The 14,431-nt window shown below is 39.4% G+C and overlaps 1 protein-coding gene across 2 annotated transcripts in view; it reads left to right on the top strand.

Moving 5' to 3' along the window:
• The window catches only part of FBXO34 (F-box protein 34), a 67,708-nt gene extending 55,153 nt beyond the window's left edge, over window positions 1–12,555 (top strand). Inside the window, exons 2-4 of one of the 2 annotated variants that reach the window (XM_070931658.1) lie at window positions 8,030–8,078; window positions 8,345–8,552; window positions 9,834–12,555. In XM_070931658.1, coding sequence (XP_070787759.1) covers window positions 8,473–8,552; window positions 9,834–11,949 — 2,196 coding nt within the window. In that variant the 5' untranslated portion in view covers window positions 8,030–8,078; window positions 8,345–8,472 and the 3' untranslated portion in view covers window positions 11,950–12,555. The remainder of the gene's footprint in view (window positions 1–8,029; window positions 8,079–8,344; window positions 8,553–9,833) is intronic. The other variant, XM_070931657.1, reaches the window with a different exon arrangement.
• The last annotated feature ends 1,876 nt before the right edge of the window (window positions 12,556–14,431 follow it).

Here is a 14,431-nt window from a genome sequence, read left to right as displayed (position 1 = left end):
TGGGATAAAATATGCAGCTTTTGATGATAGGAACTTAGCACCCTGCTTATACAGATCAGACTAATTTTGCTCTGTTTTTAATAAGTGCTATCTTGTTCTTTGTATTCTTTTCTGTCTCTAATGTTTTTCTTCTATTTCTCTGTGTGTTCAGTTTTAGACAATTGTGTTCAGGTGCTTAATATTTCGCCAAGTTTTTTTTTCTTTTTTTTAACTCAGTCTTTGAAAAATCACTTATCTACTTACATTTGAACATTTTTATGGAGGAAATACTGGAAAATGTGTGTAAGCCTTAGTGATTGTGACAGTAAGCCCCACAGTGAAACAACAGAAGAAAGAAGTGAGGTCACCCATGGATACACAGTTGAAAGTACTCAGAATAGGTCTTTAAAAACCAACAGCCACCTTGTCACCTTCCATCCTCAATGGGATGTCTGTCTGAATTTATGCAGATATGCCACTGTTACGTGGGCAACTACAACTGGACTCTGTGTTTTACTTGAAATAGTTCAATTGTTTTTGCTGCTATCACTGCCTGGATAAATTTGCTGAGCTGTAGGATATGGTCAGCTTCTTGTGAGGAATCTATTGAAGAGCAGGGAGTGGACACTTTCGATGTCTGTCTGTGGAGATTCTTGGTCATCATGGTTGTCCCAAAGTGCTTTTTCAAAAGGCAACTGGACTTCCTTTGTTTTTCCGTGAAGACGTTTCAGTTCTGAGAACTGAAGAAATCAAGATCACGTGAGGTACTAATACCCCTCTATAAAGCCTTAGTAACACCACACCTAGAATACTGCATCCAGTTTTCGTCACCGCACTATAAAAAAGATGTTGAGACTAGAAAGAGTGCAGAAAAGAGCAACAAAGATAATTAGGGGACTGGAGTAGTGGTGGGTTGCTACCAGTTCGCCGTGGTTCGGACGAACCAGTAGCAGCGGTGGCAGAAGGCTCCGCCCACCTGCCCAGATGTCATCAAATATGATCTGCGCATGCGCAGAAGCTTCTGTCTGCTCACGCATAGCAAAGGTAAGTGAAACCCACCTCTGGACTGGAGGCTAAAACATACGATGAACGGTTCCAGGAACTGGGCCTGGCTAGTCTAGTGAAGAGAAGGACCAGGGGAGACATGATAGCAGTGTTCCAATATTTGAGGGGCTGCCTGAAGACCAGACAAGGAATAATGGATGGAAACTGAACAAGGAGAGATTCAACCTGGAAATAAGGAGAAATTTTCTGATAGTGAGAACAATCAATCAATGGAACAGCTTTTCCTTCAAAAGTTGTGGGAGCTTCATCACTGGAAGCTTTCAAGAAGAGATTGGACTGCCATCTATCAGAAATAGTGTAGGATCTCCTGGTTGGGCGAGGGTGTTGGACTAGATCAGAGGTCTTCAAACTTGGCAGATTTAAGACTTGTGGACTTCAACTCTCAGAATTCTCCAGCCAGGTATGGCTGGAGCATGGAATTCTCCAGTCAGCATAGCTGGCTGGAGAATTCTGGGAGTTGAAGTCCACAAGTCTTAAAGCTGCCAAGTTTGAAGACCTCTGGACTAGATGACCTATAAGGTCCCTTCCAACTCTGTTATTCTGTTATTGTTGTTGTTGTTATTCTGAAACGTCTTCAAGAAAAAATGAAGTCCAGTTTCCTTTTGGGCTTGGGCTTTCTATGTCTCTGCACAACATGCTTCTTGTGGTACATATTGGGTGCTGCTCCACTATCAGTTGGCTTCTGGTATAATAGTGAAGCCCAGGGATTGTGCTGATCAGGAAGCTGCTGCTATTGGGAGAACAGAGTCTCTAACTCAGTGAGCAGCAACGTTTTTAGATGCTGAATTGAATTGAATACTTTATTGGCCAAGTGTGATTAGACACACAAGGAATTTGTCTCTAGTGCAGAAGCTCGCAGTGCAACATCATAATAGTAATCCTCCATTGTGACATTGCTGTCCTCTATCAGGAGCTTCTTCTTGGAACACCTGTTGGATTCTCAGACTCTTTTTTTTTTCTTTTTCCAAAATCCACTTTTTGTGCGAAGCCTTTGATTCAGCCCAGCACCCCATTTGCACTCCACCAGCACTCCGATTGTGTTGCCAGAATTCAGTGGTAAAAATAGCTGAATGTTAACAAGCAATTTCCATCCATTTTTCAGGATTTTGGACAGTTTTACACACGGGAATAGGAGTGGTTTGCCAGCAGGAGGCCTCCCCATCTTTGTCTTTAATAGCTCACATCCCATCCATGTTACCTTTGTTTTTCCTTTCAGGGGCAATAGATCATGTCTGTTTTTCAACATGCGTTAAGTTACACTCCTCTGACGTCTCCAGCCAGATAGAATTACAATTCGACACGTCAGGAGGGCAGTACATTGGGGGAAGACTGGTTCATGATTTCCAATAAGGATTTGCCCTCCAGGCTCACAGCAGTATCAACAACTTTTGTCAGGGTCATAAATCATCTATATTCAGCAGTGGAATTAATTGTATCACTCATTATTATTTTTAAAATGCAAACATTTTGTCTACTAATTGAAGTTCTCAGGGTGGATTTAATCTGAAGAAACTCGAGGTTTTGGCAGAGTTGAATGGCATTTGCATACTTACATATTGTTTCACTGTGATCCTCTGGGACACCCCCTCCCCCTGGCAGCCAGATGAGCTATTTGAAATGGAACAGCTTTCTGCTTGATTACTAAGTCTGATTTTTTTAATCCCATGTTAACAAAACGGCAGAGAATTTTGATAAATGCAGCAAAAAGTCCTGCAAGCCTGAGCATCTGTGCTTGGAAGTAACTTCCGTTCGAATCAGTGGGATTCGCCTTTAGCTAAGAGGGCTTTGAGATGGGGTTGAGTGGATACATAAGAAAATGGGTAGGAACTTTGGCACATTTAGCCAAGAATCATCTGATCATAAATGATTATGGACATGCAGATAAGCAAAAAGTGAACATTTTGGGACTCTGGTTAATTTGTAAGGATTTCATCTATTTTTTGTTATGTCAATTATTCCAAGTTGGTTTATAACTGGAAATGATTGCCTGTTAGAGATGTAGTGATTCGTGTGCTGAAAATTCATTTCCAATCATTTCCAACTTGGATGGGGAAAGAATTCTTGCCTGAAATCTTAGCAACCCATTTTCAGCTAGCTTAAAATTTGACTTTCAAAAAGTTAGTTATTACATCAGTTGAAAAAGATATGGGTTATTCTCCTAACATACTAAGTTGGGTGGGTACCAAGACTAAGTCAGGAAAGCTGGTTGCATAGACCATTTTGAGAGTCTTGTGATTGCAAGCAGGTATGCATATGATAAACATCGGACCAGATCACGGTGGCTAATGAATTACCCATACCCATCCTTGCTTTCCCGTTGTGGTTTTTTAGCTGAAAAGTTATGCCACTGAAATTCAGTCACTCTGGCACTGAGGTTTAGCAAATAGATCTATTGTCAAATGCTGACATTTGACCACCAGTTGTTCCCTAGTGGCTAAAGAATAATCTTAACTCACTAATCTGATAAGCACATCACTCTGAGCCACAAGAAAACAACAACCAACCAACTAACACAAAGTAGCTCCTGAGCACATCATTCACCAGTAGCAGGGTGGATAAAAATCAATGATTTTTTTAAAAAAATAAAAAAAATGGATTTTTTTGATTTTAATCGGATTTTTTTATTTAAATCAGATGTTTTTGATTTTTATTGAATTTATTTTAATAAAAAACTTTTGGGGTAAAAATCTATTGTAAGATAGTTTTCTATTTAAGATACATAAATAATTTAGTTTATTCAGCATGAAATGGAGCTTAGTTATGTAGCAGAAGGCTGTATATTCTGCAACACTGGGACTATCGGTGAGTCAACAGTGGGTCAAAGGAGTAGCAGAGATGACAGTTGCTCTTTAAAAATTATGATTTAAATCGAGTTGATTTAAATCAAGTCTTTTTACTAGTGATTTAAATCAAATCCACCCTGACCAGTAGCATGAATTATTTTTTAAAAAAATTTGATTTATATGCCGCCCTTCTCCTGAGACTCAGGGCAGCTTACAATGCGTTAAGCAATAGCCTTCATACTTTTGTATATTTATACAAAGTCAGCTTATTGCCCCCACAAACTGCGTCTTCAATTTACCTACCTTAGAAAGGATGGAAGGCTGAGTCAACCTTGAGCCTGGTGAGATTTGAACTTACAGTAATTGCAGACAGCTGGTGTTAATCACAATGCTATCAGTCTGCTGAGTCACCAGGTAGTCCTAAATTTATACCCATTCGTTTAGTGACCAAAGTTACAACAGCATTGAAAAAAGTGACTTATGACTGTTTTTCATGACTCTTTTTCTCACGCATCCTTTGGGTCACATGATCAAAATTCAGACGCTTGGCAACTCTGCTATATTAATAACGGTTGCAGTGTCCTGAGGTCATGTGATCCCCTTTTACAATTGTCTGACAAGTAAAGTAATGAGGAGGCCAGATTCACTTAACTGTATTACTAATTTAACTGCAACGATTGACTTGACAACTGTAGCAATAAAGATTGTAAAATGCAGCAAAATTCACTTAACAACTGTCTCGTTTAGCAATGGAAATTTTGGGCTCAAATTGTCATAAGTCAAGGACTACCTGTACTCCTCTGGCTCCCATGCCTGGGAAAATATCCAGATCTGCAAGGTTTTCTGAAGGATGAAGAGAGTCAGGGCCAACTGGACTTAGGTGGTATGGTATTTCAGAGAACAGGCTCAGCTACAGAAAAGGCCTCCTTCCTGGGTCCCACAAGATGACAATTCCTAATAGATGGGGCCTACAGCATGCCCCTCCTGTGCAACCTAGTGAAATGGATAGAAATGATGAGAATAAAGTACAGTAGTCCCTCAAATATCGTGGGTCAGTGCCATGCAGGCACTGACAGTCCACAGCATCTATTGACCAGGAGTGGAAATATATAACTAAGACTTCACCCTTTGGTATTGTTGTTTTGCAGCTTCATGATAGCTTTTGGTCTTCTGTCCTAGAGATGACACCTGTTTCTTGAGGAGTTCCAGTGTCGTCCTGCTCTGGATTCTTGAGATAAAGGGACAGAATTGACATTTCTCAAAAGCATATAAAGTGACACACTGATGCTGTTTCATGGGGATCCATAATACAATTATATTGATGTCTATGTGTTCGTAAAGAGCCGGATTGCTAAAGTTGATATTAGTCTGTATTTTTAACAAACACAGGGTTTGGTTTCCACCCTGTGTTCTGGCCACAAGTTCTGTGTTTGCTTCAGATAAATTTCTAGGCTTCTTTCCAGGGGTAAGTGTAGAGGCATCAGTACAAGTTAGCTTAAGTCTGTGTTTACAATATCCCACCCAAAACGCAATCAAGGAAAAAATATCCCAGTCAAGTCTAGTAGAATAAGCTACCCATATAAGCAACCAGAGATCTCTATTCCCCATAAGGATTCTTTTATAGTCCGGTAATGAAATGTCTCTAAGAAGCTACCTGGAAGATTTGTTTGTTTGTTTGTTTCTCTCCAAAATCCAATATTCTGGGTAAAATGTTAAAAGCCAGCATTGCATTCTGAGAATATTTGCAATTTTTTAAAAAAGTTTTTTGGATTTTTATTTTTAGAATATACATCAACATCAATACATGAACAGTGTGGCATCTGGGTATCATTCATTTTGGGACAAATATCAATAATAATAATAATGTTATTTGTTACATTAATCAAACTTATGAAATCCTAGTATTAATATGCATATTTGTTTTAAAGTAGTTATTCAATATTTCAATGTTCCATTTTAATGCCTATGACAATATTATTTGAGTTTACATAGTACTGCCCTCTTTCTAATCTTTCCCTCTAATTATTGCTTTTATTCCATTGTATGAAAAATATGTGTGCTAACATTCCCCCTATTTCTTATTTCTGCCTCTATTCTGGATTCTAGTCAGGCCACCATTACTAATTCTAGTGTTAATACATGTTTATATTAAGATATAGTCCTTTATTATTTAATTATTCAATGTTTCAATGCTCCATTCTAGTGCCAAACCATATTATTTAAACATACCTAATAACACCATCTTTCAACCTCTAATCTTTCCATCTAGCTATTACATTATATAAGAGTGTTTATTCTTATTTCTAACTCTATTCTAGTTTTTAACCAGGCCATCTTTATATTACAGAAAGAGAAAAAAAATATTTCCTTTCTTTCCATTATCTCTTGCCCGTTTTAATACTTCAATTCTTATTCGTTTTTTAGCTTGCCTCCATACTCCACTCTTGGATCCTTGTCTCTATCTACCTCTGTATCTTCACTGTTCAGTCTAAACATTTCTCCCATCTCTATCCTCCTATGCTGCCAGGCCTCCAAAATATCTACCCAGGCACCTATCTCCCTTTCAAAAGTATCTTCCTGCTTATCCAATTCTATTTTTAAATCTCTTAAAGTACTTCCCCTTTGGTTTATTTCATCAGTCATTATTATCTTTATTATCTTCTTCTCATCTTCTTGCTTTATTTGCTCATTTGTTCTGTCTTTTCCTCCATTTTTTCTGTTGTCTTCTCTCTTTCTTGGAATATTTGGTCTTCATTCATTATCAGTTGCAGATTGTTTTCTATTTTCCCATTTATGCCCTGCAATAGGTTCTTTATCTCCCTATAATTCTTTGTCATAGTGTCCTTAATGCTTTGGAACATCAATGCAATTTCTTTTGAAATTTCACTTATTGCCCCCTATGGAGCATCTTGTCTTATTTTAGTAAGTCCTGCTCTTACTCAATCATCCAACAATATAGTCAAGCCTAATGTTGCTCCTCAGAAAATACAATGCTCGTAGTTCTTTATATTCCAAGATTATTCAATCAATTCCATTTAGATAGTCCAGGAAGCTTTCAAAAAATTAGAAGTCACTTAACTTTGCTTAAGAGTCTTCCTTATTTCCACAGTTGAGTCTCCAGTAATCATAAAGTAGATAATTATAGAACAGTAGGTATCACCACAGTATCACCATGAGTATTTTTTATTTCTCTTATCAGAAACTTTCCCAGGCTTGTAGGGGTATGGTATATTTTCCATTTATCAGTAGGTGGCGCCCTCAGCTTAGGTTTCAGCATTGTTTCAAATGTAAAGTTATTTAATCCAATTTTAATTCAATTTGTAGAAGCAAAGTCAATTATTCAAGTAGATAGTTCCAGCATTTTAAGATGCATTTCTAAAACAACGCCTATCCAGTTTGAAGGTCCAATTTTCTATGTTTTAAAAAAGTCCTTAGCTCTTCTCCTCTTAGTTCCTTTCGGGTCTAAAAATTTTCTCTGTATAATTGTTTGCTGCTTTAACAAACAGTTCTAAAAGTCTCTGTTCCTGGATTTTCTTTTTTTTTCCTTTTAAAGTTGGGGTCTAAATAAAAAAAGAATCTTCTCCCCCAGCTCCAGTCACTGTCCATCTACACTGCTTCTGCACTTTCTTTGTTGTCCCATTTTCATGGCAGCCATGATGGCTGCCTCTTCTCCTCGTGGGTCAGAAAGCCCTGGGTCAAGCAGAAGAGTTGCAGCTCTCCGCAACCTTCAGGGCACCCCTCTTTTCTTCACCACCCCTACAGGGTGGCTTTAGCTCCTTTCCAAGCCCTCCAAAGGGGAGAACTCGGTGCGGGAGTGCAGAGACCCATTCCTCAGGTCCGATCTCGCTGCGACGTCAGCCAGAAGTCCAGAATATTTGCAATTTTAATGCGTTCCTGTTTTTATTTCTACCGTAATAACTATAGAAGTAATTTTAAAGGGTCATTATATTGTGAGATCAATTCTTTGTTTTGTTATTATGCATATTACAGTATAGGTTTTTATAGCATATGGCTGCATTTGTGCATGTGCATATTACTTAACAAACTTTGGACCCTTGCAAATCCTTCATCCAAAAGTCCAAAAGAAAAATGTGATCACTTGGCACAAGAAGTAGGGGAAAGGAAATTTGATTTGTGTATCAGTGATATAGGTATGTCCCTTGGATGCAAAAGATACCAAGTTTGTTGCCTGTCATCCCTAGGTAGGAAGAAAAATTGCATAAGGACAGCCCTGATGCAGATGAATAACAGGTGATTATACTCACACATAGCCTTGGTTATGGTATACATCCTCATAGTCGGCTGGATTCACATCCATGGTTTACAAATTGTAACACACACACAGAGAAACCCTCTGATTGCTTAGCATTTGTGTGACCTTCTCTGCAACTAAATTTGTGCCCCTCCTGATTGAGTGGTTTTTTACCCTGAATATTGGCTGAAGTACTGGTGGGTTGTACACGCTTTACTAATTCAAGCCTGATCACATAATTTCATTTCTTCCCTGCGGCTTTTAGGTGTCAAAGACCCAGTTGGCCATTGCAAGGGGCGAAACAAACTGATGCAAGAGCCCTGGCAGTGGACTGAGATGGATTGGCTGTGACAACCTGCGGCTGGTGGAGGGGGGGGAGGGAGTGGGAGAGTGATGATGAAGAGTTCCTGCCGAGCTGGCCTCCACCGGGAACTGCTGAATTCCACATCCTCCGTCTTCTACCCAGTCAAACGGTATGAATGCCTTGTGCCTTCTGTGGCCAAGCGAAATGCTCCAGAGCCCTCCGGCTTCTGCTTTGGAAATCACTTTCTTTTTGCTGCACTCACTGGTTAAAAGAACTGGCGTGGGGATGTCCCTGGGAATGCTTAGGTTTATAGATCGTGTCCCTAGCAAAATGGTGGGGTATGAATATACTGCTTATTTCAGAGATAGAAAAGAAAAAAATAGGCTATTTCTGAATGAGACATAGGAACACATCAAATTATTTGAATTGTTTAAATATTGGACATCCAAAAAGGGATTCAGCAGCAAATGAACTGTCATATAAACCAGCATCTCTCAGCTTAACCACTTTAAAATGTGCTGGCTGGGGAATTATGGGAGTTGGTCCACATATCTTAAAGTTGTTCAGGAACACTGATATAAACAACAGAGGAATTCTGGGAGACGGTGAGGTTAGCAACTTTAAGCTGTATGGACCAACTGCCAGAATTGCCGACCCACTTGAATCGGCACAATCAGTTGTAGATTGTAGATTTTGCCACAAAATCAGTTGAGACTTCAGGAAAGCCTTCAGTTGAGCCTTCATTTCTTTGGACCTTCCCTCTGGAGTCTTGGTACTATATAAGCATTACTAGCATCCCACTTTCCTCTTCACCCTGGGATCTCCACATCCTGGAGGGCGGGATGAATACTACTTACATACGTGATTGCAAAGTAACAAGGTTCTTGATAAGCAGCTTGTTTGCTCTGGATCTCAGTTACTCTGCTTGGCTACCTGTTTGCAGCCTCTGTAGCTCCCAAAGATGCACCCACCGAGGCAGCATCGTTATTTCCTTTTTAAAAAATAAGATATTAAATAGACATACTGAATATTTATTACTCTAAATAAAACCAAACCTCCAACCCTTCAAAAAACAAATTTTCTGCTGCTTCTCATTATCTATTTCTTTTAAACAAGTATAATAGGTATCTTAAACCTACTGAAGTTTTAACCGAACTATTATATTTGTAATTTGAGAAAATTATGCTACCAATTTTCATGCTTGCAGCTTTCCATCATGCAGATGTTCTAAGAGTAGGAAAAAAGAGAAAGAATTTGGGGTACATAAGGACCTTTTCCTACGGTTTATCCATCCCTGATACAGTGATTTGCACTTGTAACCCAGCCCACAATGTAATGATTCCAAATTTCATAGAGCAGTTTTAATCCTTAAATTCATCTTTACCCTTAAATCAGCAATTTTTAAAAGTGTATCTTTTCTTTCTTACTCCCTTTCCCCTTTCCTCTCCAGAATATCTGGAATGCACTTAAAGCCTTATCTCAAGTTACAGAAGAAAGAGAGATCTTTTGAAATAAGCTTGGACTCTCCACGAAGCCCACCCATGAGCGAACGCAGATTGGCAAAAGATGAAAAACCTAGGAATCCCAAGCCAAACCTTTTACCCAATCGGCCTCTTTGGAAACCATTGGTAAACCTCTCGACCAATACACTCTATAGTAGGAACAGCGACCAAAGCCATGTGGAAGCACCCAGGGTCAAAGAGAAGAGAGCTATCCCGCCTGCCTCCATCCATCAGGGGGAAGAGGAAGAGGGATTGCTGGATATCTGGGCAGTTGTAAAGCCTGGGAACACAAAAGAGAAAATAGCCTTTTTTGCAGCCCAGCTTTGTAGTGACACCCGAGTATTTTCCGTGAAGAACAAAAGCACCTGGGACATAGATGGGCGAGCAACCAAACGCCGGAAAAAGTCACTAGATATCAAAAAGGCCAAGATCCACTTAGAAAGGATGAGAGAGGCCAATGCGAGGTGCTACCAGCCCGAGCCATTTGCCTGTGGCATTGAGCACTGCTCTGTACATAATGTGAATGATGGTGGTGAGGGAGGGTTCCCTGGTCGACCATTATCAGTTGTCGAGATGGTTGCTTTCCTGGAGCAAAGAGCAAGTGTTTTGCTGGCCAGTTGCACCAGAAACTGTCCCAGTGTTTCTGCTGTGCCCAGGTTTGCCGGGCAACCTAAAGCTGTCCCTTCTGCTCCTGGATTCTTTTCTGACTTCAGGGCATGCGAGGTTCCGTCTGAAAAGCCACCCTGTGGCAGTCACAGTGTAGAGCAGCAGGCTGAGCCAGTGCGTGTCTTGGAGATGGTTGCAAAGCTTGAATCAGAGTGCCTGAGGCGCCAAAGTGAACGTGAAGCAGGGAGCTTGTCTAGAAATAGTAGCTTCCGGCGGAATGTAGGGCGAGTGCTCCTGGCAAGTGGAATACTACCAGAGAACGAGTCTGACAAGGTATCATCTCTGGTCCTCCACCAAGAAGAATGTAATGGTGAGAAGGTGGGGTGGGGATCAAAGCACAATGATTCAGTGGAAGATAGTTTATGGGAAGAGCCCTCTTCTGGTCATTCTTCCTTTGATGATTCTCTTGAAGGCAACCATGATCTTAAGCATGGGCAAGGAACCATATCCGTCAACTGGTATGATTCTCAAAACATCACCGAGTCACATCCCTCTAAGTGTTCAAAAGCCGTTCAGACATCTCCACATTTCTTCTATAACAAATCTTCATCAACTGAACGTACACCAAAAGAATCACTAGATGTTCCTAAATTGAATGCAAATGTGAGAGTGAGTGAATCCCTGAATATTAGCATATCTGTCAGCAAGATAGATCAGAGTTGCAAAACCCCCCAATCTTCTGATTTGAGCTTTGGTGAAGATTCTCTTCCAGGAAGACTTTTCTTGCTTTTATCCAAATGTGAAATCTCCCAAGAGTGCCTGCAGTCAGTGGAGACTCCTACGGAGGAATGTCCAACAGGGGCCCAAGGAAAGGAAGCTTCCTCTGCTGATCAAGTTTGTATGAGAAGCCATGTTTCAGGTGACTGCCCTGATGTTTCCTCAGAGAATGCACTGCAGATCCTTGACTCATCTCATCTAAAGAGGCAAAGGTCTCATGACTTTTTGGAAACCAGGTTTAAGATCCAGCAACTTTTGGAGCCCCAGCAATATCTGGTCTTCCTGCCCCACCACATTATGGTGAAGATATTTGGCTTACTGCCCACCAAGAGTCTGGTGGCACTCAAATGCACTTGTGGATATTTCAAATTTATCATTGAGTACTACAATGTCAGGCCAGCAGATTCACGCTGGGTTCGTGATCCACGCTACAGAGAAGACCCTTGCAAACAGTGCAAAAAGAAGTACACCAAGGGTGACGTCTCGTTATGTCGGTGGCACCCCAAGCCCTATTGCCAAGCTTTACCTTATGGGCCCGGGTACTGGATGTGTTGTCACAGATCCCAAAAGAATGTCCCCGGATGCAAGTTAGGCCTTCATGACAATCATTGGGTCCCCGCCTGCCATAACCTTAATCGTGCGATTCACAAGAAATCCAGGGAAATAGATGAGGACTGTTAGCACATTCTGCACATCTTTTGGGAGCCTCAATCATGGGTAGGAGGAGAATTCCATGCCTTGTGATGTTTACACTGTGTATAGTTTGTGGGTGGTTTTTCTTTCCCTCTTCCACAGGGCTACGAAACTGCACATACTTTCAATCACAAAGGCCTTTTTTACCTTTTAGAGAAAAGATTGTGTTTAGCCCACCCGTGTACATAAGTGCTCTAGAATAGATTCATCTTGGGTGTCTGACAGCCAGTTGACCAATATCAAAGTGCTGCAACGCAGTACCTCAAGTGTTTGCGGCTCCAGTCCTGTGTTTTAAAAGTGTCTCGTTTTCAAATCTGTATATCGTGTACAAAATATACATTTATATATATAAATATATATAAATATATATTAACATGGTTTCTGAAAAGAAACTCTAAATATGTAAAAAAAAATCAATCTTCAAAAAGGATGGTTTAACTGGACAACCTTAAAACTAGAGTAGAACACATATGCGGTAGGTTATATTTGAGGGTGGTAGCAGGAAAAAGAAGACTTGTCACATAGCAGGAGAGCTCTGGTCTATTGCATCCACCTTACCTTGGGTTTTTTTTTTTTTTACTTAATAAAATGTGCATTCTAAACCTGTCCTCCATCATTTTTTTCTTCCCAGAACTTAAAAAAAAAAGGTACTTAGTATCTAGTACTTAAAAGAAATTATTTGGGAAATAAAGGTGTATTTTGTGGCACTTTTTTTTTCTTTTTTTAGATGCAGCAGGTTCTAATACCAAAGATATCAAAATGAATATTACAGATGTTAACCATTTCTGACGAATTTTGCAAATCCCAGAAAATTTTATCAGCCGTCACAAATTAAACCTACAGTATGGTTTTTCACTCATCCACAAAGTTTTCTTGAGATTGCCAGCTTGCATAAACATTGACCTTAATCAAATAACATACTATTACCTATACTTGTGTGTTTACCTACATATTACGTAATTTGTATGGTGCCAGCTTCAAAATAAACCTAGACTCTTTGCCAGATATAACTGGTTAATAGGAGAGTCTGTGATTTAATCAGTAACAATGGCAGACAAATCAATCTTGCACTAAAAGCAGCTGCTTGTATCGCAAAGCAAATTTCCTCATGAATCATATTTTGACTACTGAAAAGCAAGATTTATGTGCTTGATTCCCTTTATCTTGTTTCAGGCTTCAGTCTGTGTTAATTGTAATCTCCTTGGTTGGTTCTTCCTGACTAAATTGTTAATTTTATGGAAAATTCATGAACAAAATAGCTAATTTTAAAAAATCCTAAGAAGGTCATGAAAGCAAATAAAGATAGCAAGGAATAGATTTATCCTTATCTTGAAGAATTCCCTCCTTTCTCTCTGGATTCTATATCAGTCAATATGTTGTCCTATATCCTGAGCAATGGTTTAATTGCTTAATTGAATTGTTTAATTTTCTAGTTAGTACCGGTATAAAATGGAGATACTACAAATATTTTAAAGCAGTGTTTTTTGAACTTGGCACCTTTAAGAAGTAGAAAAAAAGCAAGATGAGAAACCCGATATGTTTTTTGGAAAGATGTGTTAATTTCATGAATTGTTACATGCTCTGCAAATTACACTTTCAAGATATAACACACTAAAAAATTTTTTAAAACCTATATAAACGAAAGATTGAAATGGTTTTTACAGTTCATACATTTGAGGCAAACCTTTTATATTATTCTTAAGAGAGATACACTCAGAAATAGGAAGCAATGTTTTATTTCTCAGTACTGTGCTTCATATAAAGAAAGCCACACACAGAAAAATGGAGAAGTTCAAAGTGATTTAAGAATTTCAGCTTTGAAAACAAACCAAGTGTGGAAATCCCTTAAGAAGAGACAACAGCTCAGCTGGTTTAAATATTGGGAAAAAATGGGAGAAGATTTTCAGTTAAGAGAGGAAAATATAGGTGAAATTGCTATGTTCTTAAGGGATCTTGGCAATAATTTCTAATCTGAAAGGGTAATGGGAACCTTGCCATCTCCTGTAAGGCAGGGGATTTGTCAACTTTAAGATTTGTGGACTTCAACTCCCAGAATTCCCCAGCCACAAGTTTTAGCAAGGTTGGACACCCCTGCTCTAAGGTTTTGTAAAGAAAACATTGGTTGGTATCATGCTTTTTGGAGAAAGCTTCCAGACTTTATTTTGAAGGGTTGGGTTCAATCTGGCAGCCAAGAGCCGAATCAGAGATTGCAACAGCTGGGAAATATATTGTATCAGGGCAACACACCACCTATTGCATTTTAACAACAAAACCCTTTTTTGGCATTGGTGCCCTTGCAGATCTCGGCTTCAGATGAAAACATATTTCAAGTGTTGGAGAGTTCTTTAATTACTAACATTGGAACAGGGATTTTGAAGTTGATGAACTGCAGAATCCCTCGTTATAAAGCTAGAATAAAGATGACTCTATACAATCTGTAGTATGTATGTATAGGTATGAGTAAGGTTTT

The sequence above is a fragment of the Pituophis catenifer genome, unplaced genomic scaffold, assembly GCF_029215685.1.
Source record: "Pituophis catenifer annectens isolate HBS135680 unplaced genomic scaffold, rPitCat1.0.hap2 SCAF_1, whole genome shotgun sequence".
NCBI lineage: Eukaryota > Metazoa > Chordata > Lepidosauria > Squamata > Colubridae > Pituophis > Pituophis catenifer.
This window is presented reverse-complemented; position numbering and strand designations above follow the sequence as displayed.